Source organism: Agelaius phoeniceus, chromosome Z (genome assembly GCF_051311805.1).
Source record: "Agelaius phoeniceus isolate bAgePho1 chromosome Z, bAgePho1.hap1, whole genome shotgun sequence".
Classification (NCBI taxonomy): domain Eukaryota; kingdom Metazoa; phylum Chordata; class Aves; order Passeriformes; family Icteridae; genus Agelaius; species Agelaius phoeniceus.
The window spans coordinates 47313237-47329523 of record NC_135303.1 but is presented as its reverse complement, the minus strand read 5'-3'; the positions used below and the strand labels follow the sequence as shown (position 1 = coordinate 47329523).

Genomic DNA, 16287 nt, shown 5'->3' with positions numbered 1-16287 from the left:
CCATTTTTCTGTCTTGCTGAGTAAGTGCACCCAGTAAAAATGTAGTTCCACACCAAACTGTCAGCTGTATGGGGAGGTTAAGATTGCATCTCTGAACACTGCCTTGTGTCACACAGTCCAGTATCTGTGGAAGTGTCTTAACCTGCTCAGAGGTTATATGGACAGGCTGTGCCGGATCAGTTCCTTTCAGCAAAGGTCGAAGTTCATCTAATAGCTCATTTGGGATGCCTACAATAGGGCGCAGCCATTGCAGATCGCCAAGTAACCTTTGAGCATCATGCAATGTATGTATTTTAACATTTAATTGCAGTTTCTGGGGGTAACAATTTGATTGGTAAGTGTCCATCCTAGATATTTCCAGGGTGCAGATAATTGAATTTTTTCAGGAGCTACAACCAGTCCATGTAGTTTCAGAGCATTATGTATTTCTTGAATTTGTTGACCTGTAAAAGGTTGCGGTTGCGCAAATAAAATATCATCCATGTAATGATAAATGGTTGTTTCAGGCCAGGCTTGTCGTAAAGGTTGTACAGCAGTGTCAACATACAGTTGACACAAGGTGGCGCTGTTGCGCATTCCCTGTGGAAGAGAAATCCATTCAAATCTCTTGTCTGGCTCTTCTCTATTTAAAGCCGGTAAGGTAAAGGCAAACCTCCGAGTGTCTCGAGGGTGAAGAGCAATAGTAAAAAAGCAGTCCTTAAGATCAACAATCAAAAGTGGCCAGTCCTTTGGCAACATAGCTGGGTTAGGCAAACCTGGTTGTAAGGCTCCCATAGGCTCCATTTGTTCATTTACAGCCTGCAAATCATGTAGTAAGTGATACTTCCCTGACTTCTTTTTAATAACAAAGATAGGGGTATTCCATGGACTTGTTGACAACTATAAATGGCCTTGCTTATATTGGTCATGTACTAGTATATGAACTTGTTCCAGATTTTCCCTTTTTAACGGCCATTGCTTAACCCACACTGGAACATCCATGGTCCAAGTTAGGGGGATTGGGAAAGTCCATGCAATGGCCATTAGCCCAAAGGGTGCTCATTTGTCAGCACTACTCCCATTTGAGCCAAAATGTCCCGACCAATAAGGCACTGTATAGTAGGGGGCAAAAGTACAATTGAGAAAACACTCCGCAAAGTTTTTCCATCAGTAGTTATGGATAACATCGGCGATTTTCTTGCAAGCGTTAGGCCTCCAATCCCTGTAACTGTCACTGTGGTTGGCTGTAATGGCCAGTTGTGGGGCCAGAAATGTGGACTAACAATGCTGGAGTCCGTGCCAGTATCCAATAAACCTTCCAAGGTTTGCCTCCCACCCCGATACTCTATTATTACAGTGCGCTTTGGTCGATCATTCAGGTTCATTGTTAATAGAGTGAGTCCTCCAGTGGAACCAAATCCTCGTTCCCCTCTCGACTGTGATTGACAAGGGGGTAAAGGTTTAGTCATTTGTTCCAATGGAACCAATTGAGCTATCCTCTGTCCTTTCTCAATTTGTATTGGCGGAAAAGGAGTATGCACCATGACACAAATCTCCCCCGTATAATCAGTGTCTATTACCCCAGGTAAAACAAACAATCCCATCGTGGTGGCTGATGATCGTCCCAGAAGCAAAGCTCCCATAGGTTGTCCATCAATGATGATTGGTCCCTTTATTCCAGTTGGAACCTTTTCCAGTTGGATGGTCATCAATGTTACTGCTACTGAGGCTGCCACGTCCAACCCAAGGCTCCCGGTGGTGGCTGGTTGAAGGGAAGCTGGGCTGAGGTGTTGACAGCAGCTACTTGTGTCTGGGTGCGGTGGCTGGTGGACGCGCTGGCCTTCCCGTTTCCCAAGCAGTGTCAGCAGGTTCCGGTGTTGTGGGTATCCAAGAGACAATTTTGGCACCAGACGCTGGCTGCTTGACAAGCCCGTTGTGTATGTCCCATGCCTCCATACCAGTAACATTTGAATCGGCCGGCAGATGAAGCCCGAGGAGTATTTGTTGCCACTGCTTGTAGGGGCGCAAGAGCAGCTAACACCTGACTCTGTGAGGCTGCTGCTTTTTTTGTAATCCTACTCCTAACTCCTTAATAGCGTCTACTAACATTGCTTGATTTCCTACGGGCATATTTGCCAATCGTTCTAAAGCTTCTTCTATAGACCAATTAGCTCCTAGGGTATTTAATACGTTCCTTGTAGCCTGATTACAGTTCTGGAGTGCACATTGTTTTAACAAAGTACCTTTCATGAAATCAGGGACTCCTGCCCGCTCGATAGCATTGGCTGCCTTATCTATAAAAGATCCAAATGACTCATCTCTTCCTTGCTTTATTCCCATATAAGAGGGAATCCCCCCTGGCTCTTTTATCCTATCTATAGCCAATCGCACCAGGCGCATAGCCTCTCGACATTTATCAGGACCAATTAACGCTTGTGCTTCTGTCCGAAGAAAAGGCCCTAGACCCATTAGCTCCTCTAGGGTTATTCCGTGTAACGGGTTGCCTGGCTGCCGTGCTACTGCTACACATTCCTGGCAGAGTGCCTGCCAGTGTGCATTAAACAAGAGCTGCTGATGCTGAGTGAAGATAAGCTTCGCTATTCCTCTGCAATCAGCCGGCAGTAACACCTGAGTCCCCCAGATATAATCAGGCATTTGTTTTGTGGGCTCACTGGTTACCCCAAATTGACTAACTGTGGACCGTAATTGTGACAACAGATTCCAGTCCAGTGCAGTAATTGTTGCTTGATACCCGCCCCCTGCCACAGGTGAATATATCACCGGACAAGCAACATCCATAGCTGCTGCTATAGCCTCTCTAGCCCCTGTATCCATGATATCTTTTGCTACTGCTGTCCATGCCTCCCTTCGCCCCTGTGCAATGGCCCCCGCTAGGTCATTCTCTGACCCAGGGATTGGCTCATTACTAGGAGGAGGAGACGGAGGGTCTGGCACAGGCGGTGAGGACGATGCTGTTGTAGCACACACAGGGGGTGAGTTGCTGCTTGAAGAAGGAGCTGATGTTGGTGGCAAAATGACTGTGGATGTGGTAGGGGGTAATGAACAATTGAACCAGTCCCCATAACCCTTATTCTTATCATGCGCTACACTAGCTTGCTGAGCAGCCTTATTTTCTGCCTGATATTGTAATAACTCATCATGCACGACTCGCCATAGCTTACCCAACTTTTTTGCAGTTTTATCTTCATCTATAGCTGCCTCCCACAGCTTGTCCCAAATTTACGCCACTCCGTTAACTCATGTACTGTATGAGGATTTTGAAAAACTCCCTGTGCATACCCATAAGCTAACAACCCAGGAAGCTCTTTCTGCAAATCTATGCCCTTAACCTGACGCTTTTGTAAAAAGCAAGTAAATAAATCATGTGCTGCTTGCCTTTCTCTTTCCATTTTAAGAACGTCAGCGCAGTTGCAGCCCCACAAGGTCTCGGCAGCACGTATCGGCCGGGCTCTCCATTCAGGTCACCCAGGGCGCAGCACCTTCCCTTTTTCAGCGGTGCTTGTTCACCGTCCTTGCTGCGACAGGACCCGAACTCCTGCACCGATCCACCGTGGTCGCCGTTACAGGAATCACGTCGCAGGGTCACCATTTGTAGGATCGGGGGAGAAATGCGGCACTCAATATGAGTGATTAGCAAGTCTCAAACTTTATTGATAGTCACACATATTTATATCAGTGTTAACGAAGCTCATACATATTGCAAAGAAGAGCTCATTATTGGTTAATTACTTACGGCCAACTACGCCTACTTCTATATTCTTATGGTTATTCTGTTGCTACTTCTACATTCTTGTGGTTATTCTGCTGAGACTGTCCTCATATTTTTGGCAAAAGATCCTCTCCTTTATCCTGTTGTTGCACCAAGGGCACAATGTCCTTGCCCATTATTGGACACTGACTGCTGACTCCTAGACTTGTCTCCTTCTTGTTTAACCTGCGGTATCATGTCTATGTGACCTTTCTCAGCTATCCAACTGAACACAAAGCTCTCCACACAGTAGGACTAGAAGTCTTTTATTACGATCTTAGCATGTTTTGGTATGGGATTTGAATGAGAGAGGAATGTGACTTTTATAGCCAGTAAAGAAAAATAAAAAGAGATTTGAGATCCTGGATTTAGAATCACTTTCTTAAGGATGAATTTGTTTGGCAAATGTCATAAATCTTTATGATCCCTCAAAAACTTGAGAAAAATAGCTCTTTAGACTTATAGGGAGCAGAATTTGAATATATATAGCTGAACTGCAGATGTCTGCTACATTCTAGACCATCACAGAGCAAAGTATTTTCTATCATTGTCTTACCACAATACTAATCATAACCTGACAGAATTGTATGTTTTGCCACCTGTTTTTTCCTTAATCTAAGCAGAAATTCAAAATGTGCTATCAACAGTCAGTAATGGCTTTGAGATGGAAGAATTAAGATTGAGAGGTGTATTGGTTCACTGAGGCCACTCTAGGTTTTTAAACTACAGGCTGAAGTTCTTTGGATCTGCTAATTGCCTGTGTCAGCTTGCTCAAATCTCATGTCTCTTCTTTCCCTCCATTTTGGCTGTAATACCTTCTTAATAGTTGCTATTGTCATTGTAAAGACACCAGTCGATTTGAGTTCACAGCAATTGACAATTTGGCTAATCAGATTTAATAATGCACCTGTTGATACCATCTCTGCAGTTACCTTATCTCTTCTTAGTAAGCTAAAATCAACTTTTTATAACCTGTAGAAATCATGTTATCAAGGAAAGAGAGGTGATGATGAATGTTTTCTAAAATATATACATAATATAATTTAGTACTCTTGCTTTTACAAAAAATGTCAAAAAAGGTCCTGTAGCAGAGACAAATAACAATTAAACACATGAGCTGAATCTTTCTGCTTCACACTGATTCCCCCCATGTAGTCTCTGGTTTTCTCAAGTTACGCAAATACATGGAGATAGATTTCCAGGAAGTCCTTGAACAACTGCAGAAGAGTTAAAACCCTACCATAAGAAATGAGTATGATAAAGTCCTTTCTGTCCTATACATCTCATTCATCATGGTCTTTGACAGAAATGGCAACTGTAGCTTTTTTGATTAGACTGAACCCCTGTTCAGTCTAATGTGCAGTGTTTTTGCTGTGGGTTAGTTTTATTTACCATGATGGTTAGATGTACCCCATGTGAACAGCACAAGAAATTCTGTCCCCCTTGTGAATTTGTCCTGGGCAAAAGTTTGAGTAATATTTAAAAGTATGATGTCTGTGTTCAGAAGTTGAAGAACCCAGCAGAGAAAATTACAGGTACAGTGTGCAGGATGCAGTCCTTTGAGAGATTGCTGTTGTATGCCAAAGGAACAAACCCTGATTTACTTGCCAGAGCTGAGCCTTTCTTTACTGGTAATTAAAAGCAAAGCTGGGAGGGATTGTTGATTTATAGAATAGCACAAGTCTACTTACAGCATTTTAATGAGTACACATTTTATTTTCATGCATCATTTGTCAATGCACTGTGTCCTCCATAAATGCTTTCATCCTCATGAAGAAGAATACAGGCAACTCACTTGATCCTCAGGCAAAAACTGTTCTACTTTATCATTCTTGCTGTGTTCCCTGTACCTTTTCTTATTCTAATGCAGTATTTTTTTGAGTTGAGGGGACTTCTTTCAAATGCACTGTTTAAGATATAGATCAATTGTGGGTTTTTACAGTGACATAATTATATTTTTTCTGCTTATTAGTCTGTAACAGATGCCAGCCTTACAGATACAATGTCTCTTCCTCTACCCCAGAGGTGCAGACTGCTCTTGAAAAATTGGCAATATATTTGCCCCACTGAGCGATAATTGCTTTGATTTTGGATCTACCTTCTGCTATATGCTCTCCCCTTTTCTGATTTAGACCATGGGAATCTCCCTGAATTTGTCTGCAGTAGACATTAATAAAATTATTCCAGAGAGTGTCACTTCAAATCCTCTGCAATTGTGTTGTCCCTTTGGAAAGGTTCTTTTACAGTCTGGTTAGCAGATGGCTCTGTAAGCTCTCTTCACAGACTTTTTGTTCCTGCTGTCTGGAAGAAGTTTAGCTATTCTCATTTTATTTTTTTACCCAGCCTGTCTGACTTTATTTTACCCACTTCAATTGCCAGAGATTTTGAGCCTTTTGTTTTCTTGGTCAAAAAAGATTCAGTTTGTTGAATTATGCTTTCTGTCATGGTAAGAATGTGAGCTTCAGAATAAGTTTATCAGGGAGACCCTCCCATTGAGAAATGAAGTATAGAAAGGACCTGGTTATCTTCTAAACTCCTTCTGAGAAAGAAGTTCAGGTGTGGCTGGATCCACCCTCAGCCCCAGATTTTGTTGTTTTCCAGTAAGCCCAAGATGTTGGCAATCCAGTTCCGCTTTTGAGAATGCAATAGCAGGCCAATGCTTTCCTAACTAATCAAGTATCTTTGATTGCAAAGGCAATCTCACCTTGACCATCTTTGAGGATGGAGGAGTCTGACCAGCCTTTTTTAAAACACTTGGCTTGCCGAAGCCTATGTGGAAGCCACTGCTCTTACTAATGCCAGGTGTTTTACATGAGCTTGAACTGAGCAGGTTAGCTACAAAAACATAGAACAAGTAAAAGACCCGCTTTCCAGTGCAGGTGGGACAGAGGTTCAATATAGTCCTGGCACCTAGCTAAAATCTTGTCTTGGCTTTCCATTAGAAGAGTAATGCAGCTGAAAAATGAGAATGGCTTTTGCAAAAGCTGTGACAAGGAGTTTGAAATGAAATTGCCCTAGCCCTGTCTGAGGTGAAAGCCAGAGCAAAGAGTGGCAAGGAGGGTATGTTTTTAGAAAGGAGAAAACATTTATCTGGACACTTACTTATTTGTCTGGTGTTACTAGGAGAGTAACATCGACTCAGGTCTCACAGAGCAGATGTGAGGAAGGGCCTGTGTTCAGGTCCTTCTGAGAGAGATGAGCTGAATGAGATGAATGCCTGTCTTCATCTAGAATCAGGTGTTCAGCACCTCAGAAAGCCAAGCACAGTCCAAAAAACAGGTTTATAGGGAACAAGGGAAGGATGAAATGGATTGCATTTTGAGAAGGGAGGATTACCCTTAGTTTCTGTCCTGTCCCCCCTCCCCTTCCCTTCCTGTATCTGTAAAATACTCATGAGACCTCTTACATCCTCTCTGGAGATGTAGTTGCCTTTTGTGTTGATGACATTTATAAGCTATTGAGTTACAGAATGAACAACAACAGCAGGAGCAGACCTGAGAAAGGAAAGCGGATAGTAACCTATTGCCCAAAATCTAAATTTTAATGGATTTTTTTACTTGCATCTGCTGCTGTTACTCCTTGATGCAATATTTAGGAAATAGATAGTTGTTTAATCTTTAACTGGAAAGGTCATCTTCTCTCTGCAGCATAAAATTTTGTTGTTTTTCTTAATCTGAAGGAGCTCATCCTTCCTGCAGGGTAAAAGAATAAAGTCTGCAGCCAAACTGATGGTTTAGCAGTGTCTACATCTGTTGCACCTCAGATGCTTCTCATTTATCCTGTGACTGCAGGATGACAGCCTGTTAAAAGTAGGTGAGTTTAAAGCAGAGAATTTCAAATGAAAAAATGTGTCCGAGTAGAGAGGACACTGCTTCAGGATAAATTAATCTTCTGTTTGTACACTTTACAACAATTGCAAATCATCATTTTTAATAGGTATTCTTCCTCCTGTTTGTTCATACACAGCCCAAAATATGTCTTGCATCTCAAAGTGTATTCAGCCTGCTTACATACTAGACTTTGTTGAGACCTCTACTGAAATGTCTTCCTAGTTGCCCTTCTACAAAGCAATGGAAATTAGAAGAAAAATAAGCAGTGGAAAAATAGACTGACTTAAAATAGAACTTCATAACTTTGTTACTAGTTATATTAGCTTATATGCCCTAGCTATTTTCAAAATGTTTTTTGAATGTAATTCTTTTCTAGTATGGTCTTAAAACTACCAGGTTATGCACAGACCAGTGAAAATGTTGGAGGTTTTTTTTCTGTAAACAAATGCCAAGTCTGTCATATTATCTTCCTTTACTTTTGACATATATTTCAGTATATATAGTGACTTAATTACAGGAGTCACATCTTGTAAGTAGAGTGATCATAAGGGAAGGCTGGAAAGCTCATGTGATGGTACTCAGGCCTGAGAGAGAATCTTATGCTTGGTATCTTGATCTCTGCAGAGTTGATCTGATGCCTGACCTCCAGTGGCTGCAGAAAGGGGTGTTTTATTTGCTTTGTTCTGTAAGAGTGGTATTTGAACACTTGTAAACACACTGGTATCTCATTCTACTAGGCACTGATAGGCCTGCTAGAGTATCCTTGATCAGATAGTCGCCTCAGTCTAAGCATCACAATGCTCAGTATCACAATGCAGAGTTCAAAGCTCTACTATTTTTTTCAATCTAGCAGCAACGAATTTATTTTTAATGCATCATATCTCAGCTTCACTGTTTATTTGTTCATGTTTCATATAGCTTTAGAACATCTTGAAATCCTTATTGATGCTTGTTTGATTTTGCAGTGAAAGTAGCAAACTATGGAGGTTTCCAGAAGCTTGGAAAGCTGTTAGCAAATCACTATGTTACAGAAATTTCTTTAGACTACTTTGTGATGCATCTGCTTTAAAAGTAGTAGCCATTACCCACATGATCACACATCGGAGCACAGCCAGAGCAGCAGTATTGGTGGCTTTTCATCGCTGTTCCTTGATTGTCTGGTCCTGTGACAATAGCAATGGTGGGTTGGCTCCTTGATATATAGGCCCTTAAAATGTCTAGCATTGTGATGAAGGATCCCTAGTGTAGGAGTTTAAAATTACCTTGGCAATGGATTTTGCCCCTTTAACCAATTTTAACCAATTCTTAACCAAGCCTAGAAAAGTTTCAAGAGTTTTAGGGTTTGGGGTTTTTTTTCCCTGTCTTCTTGTGTTATTAACTATACATCTCCATTGCAAATAAGCATTGTCCTGGTTCCAGCCAGGATAGGGTTAATTTTTCCATCAGCCAGGAGAGGACATGACTAGGAGTCCCAGATTATTCTATACCACCTCACATCTTCAATGGGGATGGGAGGAGCCTTTCCAGGTTATCTCCAGATATCCTGGGAGTGGCCAGCTGTTGTTGGGAGTTCTCATTGTGGTGAGCCCTCATGTGTGAACCATTTGCCTCTTTCTTGTACACACTTTTGTTAATATTCTATCCATTGTTTTGCTTGCAGTTAAATCAGTTACATGAATAATTTGTTTAAAACATAAGCCCCTTTACTGAAGTCAGAACTGCAGTAAAATTGCTGTATGCTAGATTTTAAAAACTGATTAAGGCCACGTTTTCTAACAATGCCAGACACCAAGACAACTGATTGAAGCAGAGGGCAGTTCTGCCTCTTCAGCAATTTGAAAAGATTATTTAGAACCTTTGCCTCACTGCAATCAGTCTTAATTTACATCACCTAGACAATTAAAAAAAAAAAAAAGCTTTCAAAGTAGCTTAGGTAAAATATGAGTAAGTCTCTTTTTGCTCAATTACTTGTGGGAAAACTGTATTTTTGACACATATGGAAAGACCACAGTAGGAAAAGGAAGTGAATGCAGTAAAGTTCACAGCTGTATTTCACTGAAAAGCAAACCACTGGCATGAACTAAATTACTGCCTGATTTTGTTGCTACAGTCTCTACTAGGAGTAGAGGGGAGTAAAATTCAGCCCCACCTTGTAAGGGCTGAAACCTATGTCCATACTTACCTCTCCACAGGCTTTCCCTATTTTGCTTTCAGTAATGGTACTCAGAAAAAGGCAACACATCAAGGCTTTCTGCTGTATTTCAGCCATTCATCCCACCAAGAGATGCCTATGGAAGCTCAAAACAAAAAAACACCCCAAAACAAAATATATCCCTAAACTCAAAGTTTACAAGTAGAACTTTATTCACACATTTGAAACAAGACAATAGCCTTCCTGAAAAAAGCTGTCATATTTCATGATTCTAATCAGACCTGTAAGATGTCCCTCCTACTATGACAGTACATTGTTTTCCATGCCAGTGCCACCAGTGGCCATTGTAACACACATTGCTGCCATAGTTCTCTCCTAAGAGGATTCCATAATGAATTGTTCTGGTGCTGCCATTCTGACAGAAAGTCTGAGGAATGCAAAACATGTTGAGAGATATATGAAATCTATCACATGGGCTCAAAAGAGTTAAATCTATCATATAGTAAGAAGACTTGAAATTGCCTCAGGAAAGTAAAAAGTATTTTGCTGCTGCAGTACTTTGAAATACATTTGACTAGAGGTCTTTAAGAAAGAGCTCATTTCAATGCACATTCAATTACTAGTCTGAAGTTATTTATTTGTTAACAGGGACAGCTCAGTGTTACGAAAATGTTATGACTAATTGTCTTGATAAAATTCAGTTCTTCATCATCAACCACCAATGCATAAGTGATACACACCTCTCAGTGGAAAAGATTTGTACCTGGCTTTAAAAAAGAAGCAAAAATTAGTATAAAAGAGCTTTGTTGTTTTAAACACACATAAGAACTACTAAATTACACAGGAATTACATGTTGTCAGAGAAAATCAGAAAACAATTCCCCAGGAGAATATACTTTTGTTTTATAAGGAAGTGAACAATACACTGGAGAATTCTGGACAAAGCATTTAAAATAAAAGCATAGGTTCTGAAGTACTGAGAACAGAACTGCTCAACATTACCAAACTGAATTTGTCCTGAAAACAAAGTTTAGCTACAACCTTCCCATCTGTGTAAGGAAACACAGATGAAAAAACTGCATTTCACTTACAACCTTTTGTTCCAAGAACAGCCCACTATGAACCATTAATAATTCAAATAAGCTGCACTGTTAATCACGATGCTGTAGTTAAAACTCTTATCAGAGCAATGAATACTTTCCTTCATTCTAGCTACAAAAATACAATTCCACAGCTGCAAAGAAGGGATTACTACTGGCAGAAGTAGTCTTTTCAGAGAGCCGTAAGAATGGATGGAAGTCTCAAAGCCAAGAGGTTTCTGAAGGGAGTTCAAAACTTGACTGTATCTTCATTTACCACAAAGCTGCAATACTTACAATCCTTCAGAACAACGGTGGGTATGTGGTTATTTTGTATGTGTTTGTCTCTCCAGCGCTGCTTCCATTCGGCTTTGTTTTAAACCCTATAGGATACAATTTAGTAAAATCTTGGTTTGGCCAACATGCAAATAAAAGCTTTAGTTGCAGAACAAAAACATTTCTGGACAATCTTTTTCAGTCCTCAACAAATCACAAACAGTTTTAAACTTTCTTTGGAAATCAAAATGGGCAGTTTAGAAACAGTTTTGAAAGCCCAACTACATGTTCTCTTTACAATCAGAGGCTATACAAAATAATTTCAAACATATACTTGTTCAACTGAAAGTAAATTAAATCAATCCACGGTTATATGTAATCTGAAGCACAAAATCTTCCTTTTTCAACTTCCTCAGTACAAATAGTAGTTAATCGCATAATTTTCTTTCTTCATGAATGCACAGATGAAAATATGAATCAATAATACAAGTCACAGATTTTCACAACTATGTTGACAGTTTCTGCTGGACCTTCACAATGACATGAAACAATTACTGATGAACGATCTCTGCAAAAGTGACAAATCTGATAGTAAGTGTGATACTACCACTCATACTGAAAGAAAATACATAGAAGACTACTGAAAAATAATCGTATTTACTCCATCTGTCTACAAAGACAGAATTGTTTTTTTTAGAATGGCTGTAAAACAGTGGCTATAAAAGTACCTGACAGGACTCCTCCAGTCAAACAAAGTACTAAAATATCAACAAATGCATATATAAAAAAATATATATAGATATATATATAGATATAGATATATGCTGGCTCACATGAATTCTACTCAACTCGGTAATTACACAATACAAAACACCCTTAAATGTGGCAACTGCAAATCAGAATAAGAGACCTAAAAAGCAGCCCTCCCTGTATGGCTTCTTGCTGCAAACAGAAGCACATTGCAATAGCAGTGCAAAATTTCCAAGACACTTCAAACCACAGCAGCACATACCAGGTAATATCCAGTGTGGTAACCACTCATGTACCAGGCTATCAACATGCTCCCCAACGCTTCGTCGTCCTCAGCAGAGTCTGACCTCATGGGTGGTGGAGGAGGAGGAATCAACTAAGGAATCACAAAGGAAATGTCTGTGTTTCAATATGGTGTTTCCCAGATTAGAGAGCACCTAATTCTGTAAGATTAAAACATAAAACTGAAAAATAGGAACATATCCTCAATATGAATAAGAGTCAGAGATTATGTTTCCTGAACACATGTAATTTCCAAAGCCCAGGAAAAACAAGACTCCTTTAGCTCCACAGGAGTACTGTAAACAAAAAGTGTTACTAGGGGAAAATACTATCTTCTTCAGTGAAATGCTGTTAACTTAAAGTGCAGTTTCTTCAAATAATTTACCCCTTGGTATTCTGACCAACAGCTTCACTGTCACAGAAATGAGTGCAAATCACATCTCCTATTTAGATTATCATAATATTTGGAACTAAATGTATTAACAGATATATGAAAAATACAAGCAAAAAGAACAAATATGTTCTAAAACCAAAGGCAGTGAGCACATTCAGTAAGAAAACCTGAGATCACCAATGCTCATCTTCCCCATCATTCTGTCACTTACTGGTGGTCCTGGTGGGAAGGGTGGGGGCCAGCAAGATAAAAATGATGGAGGTGCCTTGAATTTTGATCCAGACTACACGGTAAAAAAAAAAAGTGGAAAAGTATAAATTAAAAGGGAATTTGGGGTATTAGCATTTTACTTAAGAGAATTATGTGAAACAATTCACGTACCTTGAACAGATAATACATTGCAGCAATTTAATGAAAATACAGACATGTATATAATAGTGAAAATAGCTATTTCTGAGGCACATTCCATAACTTGAGAAGTGCAACTTAAGATTACTCATGTCACTGAGGTAAACACGGCTGAAGCAGGGCTCTGTTTAGAAGCATTTTTAAAAGTATTTTCAAAGGGCTTTCCTAAGTGGAGGTCAATGGTCACACTCTCAACAGGAAGAAACAGATCAAATATTCACACAGGAAAACAGATAATTTCTCTGCTCCTGCGCAGAAGGGGCAAAAATTGACTAAATTCCATTGTGCTAGTGAATGTCCTTAAATAAAGATCTAGATACAAATCTACTGACACAGCAGAAAAAAAGATAAAATAGAACCTTATAAAAAATCTTGCACAAACAGTAACATTTAGAAAACATAATGCTGTGTTTCAGAAAACAACTGCACTATTATTTAGACTCATACACAATAGGAAAACTGAGGGGTGTATCAATATCCCATCACTCCTAATTCAAGAGAGCAGCTACAGCTGAAAGGCTCTGTGACATTTGGGCATCACCTTTAATGCCTTAAATGTCCTGTGAAGTGAAGCATACCAATTGGCTAGAAAATGCAAAATCTTAAAACATCTGTCATGAATCACACCACCAGAATCCAGGGAACAATATCCCTCTTCTACGTTAAAAGGCAATTAGAAAGCAAATGTTAGCTAAGGACCAGAAGGTTCTTGTCACAGCAGCACTGCAGAAGGACTATATTGTGACAAGATAGTTACAAAATGGCAGACCAAGAGACACTGACATGCATATCTGTACATCCATTCTCAAAACGCTGCTAATTGAATTCTAGACAATGATAAATATCATATTGTCTCAGGATTCACAGTAATACCACACTAAGCAATGGTACATAAATTATTTCAATTAAGGTTGAGCTTACCCTTCCTAGGCCTGGGGCTGGTGGTGGTGGTGTGGGAAATCTCAAGTTCTGAGGGGAAATTCTTGCTTTTCTGCAGTTGCTTTTGTTTCGAGGTGACTGGGAAGATTTTTCACTTTCATCTGTTGAATATGGAGTCTCATTTTCATTCTAGAAGACAAAGACATTCTTATGATATGCACTAAACAGGAGTTTACAAAAGCAATTTTAGTGCAAAAAAGCTTGGAAACTCTCATTCACATCCCTCCCTTTCTCCAGCCCTCCCAGTCCTACACAGGAATAACTTTATCTGCTCATCATTTTAGCTATATTGTCTTTCACTGGTGAATTTCTTGTTGTCCACTCCCTTTCTTCCATGTGGAGTTCAAGAAGTAAAGGGATGCTTTCATTCCCTCCATCAGCTTGTGTCTGTTTACAACAGAACTGTGCATCACTTCTCACTCTGAACACCAGCAGCACCACCAGATATATTAAAAGAAGTTGATTCTCCCCCTTCCCAACTTCTTATAGAAGAATGAAAAAGTCCCTCACCTCCCCAGAATGCCCCATCCCATTTACTGTTTCATCGCTGGTTGGAGGAAGCAAATCAGACAAGTTCTGCTCCTCCTGATTTCCATATCCTGTGTAAGTGACAACACATGTGCCTCTCTTCTGGTTGATGGAGGCAATAGTTGCTAGATACAAATTGCCATCCTCGGACCAAACAGCATTGCAGCTGTCACCAACTTTCCACTGCAAAAGAAGCAAGAGAAGCATGTAAATACCTACATGGCTGGGCAGAACGTAACTTTTCCTATGCCACTTTCTGTCCAGAGAGATGGATCCCACCTACAGTGTCTCCTTTGCATTTACTGAAATTCCTCTATGTAACCTAAAGTTTATAACGTCATCACCCCACACCACTATCCCAAAATGTTACTCTCAAGGTGATGAAGCAGCCACTTCTGCGTACGGAAATACAACATGCAGCACAAGCACCACTGGCATTTACAAATGAGACAACCTGTTTCAAAGGCGCTGTATTGCTCTTGTTCCTATTTCTGTTCTTTTTATGGTTTTTTCTCTTTATCACCATGCGCTGCTCCTGCTTGTCTGAAGGCTCCGAGCACTCCCCATTTTTTAAGGCATTCTTAAGGAAGAGAAAAGAGAAAACCAATAAATGCCAATCAATCCAGCGGCCTCAGCCCCAGCATCCAGACCCGGCCACGCCGATCCCTTACCTTGAAGGAGGCCACCGCCTTGTCGTACGCCTTGATGAGGGCCGTGTCGTCCCAGATGTCCGAGTCGTCGCTCTGGGGAGGCCACACACGGTTTAGCGCCAGGGCAAGGCCCCGCTCCCGGCCCCGCTCCCGGCCCGCCCCGCCGCTCCCACCTGCCCGGTGCCGCGCCGGAACAGCACCCCGTCCGCCATGGCCGCGCGCCCGCCGCCGCGCACGCGCCGAGCGCCGTGCCCACCCCGCCGCCGGAAGGGGCGCGGCCGAGCCCGGGGCCCGCCGGGATCCGACGGCATCCACCGCCCTCCGCGTGCTTCCCTCAGCCTGCTCTGCCGGGAAACCCGTCCCGGCGAGCTGCACAGCGGGAGCCGGGAAGGAGCCAACGACTTGGTGCAGCGCTCAGTGCTGGGCTCTTCAGTACAGGAAAGACAAGGAGCTAAGGAAAAGGGTCCAGCAAGGGGTCACAAAGATGATTTGGGGTCTGGAGCATCTCTCTTATGGTCAGAGACTGCAGGAGTCGAGCCTGTTCAGTCCAGAGAAGAGAAGACAGAGAGGATCTCATCAAGACACACAAATACCTCGAAGGCAGGTGCCCAGAGGATGGTGCCAGATTCTTTCCGGTGGTGCTCAGCGACAGGACAAGCAGTTAAGGCCATAAACTGAAACACAAATTCCACCTCAATAGACAGAATTTCTTTACATTGAGGGTGGCGGAGCACGGGAACAGGCTGCCCAGAAAGTCATGGAGTCTCCCTCTCTGGAGACATTCAAACCTCACCCGGGCACATTCCTGTGGCATGTGCTCCAGCTAACCCTGCCTTGGGAGGGGGCTTGGACTGGATGATCTCCACAGGTCGCTTCCACCCCTAACAATTCTGTGAATTTGCCTAATTTCTCAACTACTGCAGGTACTGCAGGTACTGCCAGCACCAGCTACATCTTCCTTCCAGCTCTCCTCAAGCTGTGCCAGGGGCCTGTTACCAATGAATAAATGCACTTAGATGGAACACAGTTTAAAAAGCAGAGGCTTCAAAATCTTTCTCTGGAGACTGGATCAGTTGCTGAAGAACATTTAGTGCAGGCAGGTGGTGAGAGCAAGGCTAGAGCCCAGCCCACTGCACGACAAAAGGCACGGGGACTTGTGGCACCAGCCGGGGAACTGAGACACAGCAGGAGTCACACCCAGACCTGGCGGTATAAAAGCCCAGAGGTTCCTTTGTTTAGGGCCTCGCCCAG

At 41.7% G+C, this 16287-nt stretch overlaps 1 protein-coding gene across 3 annotated transcripts; it reads right to left on the bottom strand.

The window, feature by feature from the left end:
• Window positions 1–9918: 9918 nt before the first annotated feature.
• On the bottom strand, window positions 9919–15362 carry LOC129132553 (survival motor neuron protein). 3 transcript variants are annotated; one of them, XM_054651831.2, is made up of 9 exons: window positions 15210–15362; window positions 15058–15129; window positions 14841–14966; window positions 14369–14569; window positions 13841–13987; window positions 12723–12794; window positions 12098–12211; window positions 11107–11192; window positions 9919–10497 (listed from the first exon to the last, which is right to left on the bottom strand). In XM_054651831.2, exons 1-8 carry the CDS (start codon window positions 15345–15347, stop codon window positions 11136–11138), a joined length of 927 nt encoding a protein of 308 aa, XP_054507806.2. In that variant the 5' UTR covers window positions 15348–15362; the 3' UTR covers window positions 9919–10497; window positions 11107–11135. The 3 variants fall into 3 exon arrangements, with proteins under 3 accessions (XP_054507806.2, XP_077027563.1, XP_077027564.1); XM_077171448.1 differs by having other exon boundaries at window positions 9919–11192; XM_077171449.1 differs by having other exon boundaries at window positions 9919–11192; window positions 14396–14569.
• Window positions 15363–16287: the final 925 nt, after the last annotated feature.

Coding starts and splice junctions, on each gene's coding strand:
- LOC129132553 (XM_077171448.1), bottom strand. CDS start 15,347: ATGCCGTCGGATCCCGGCGGGCCCCGGGCTCGGCCGCGCCCCTTCCGG. Junction 14,570..14,840: donor ATACAGCGCCTTTGAAACAG/GTTGTCTCATTT, acceptor CTTCTTTTGCAG/TGGAAAGTTGGTGACAGCTG. Junction 12,795..13,840: donor CAGCCCCAGGCCTAGGAAGG/GTAAGCTCAACC, acceptor TTTACCGTGTAG/TCTGGATCAAAATTCAAGGC.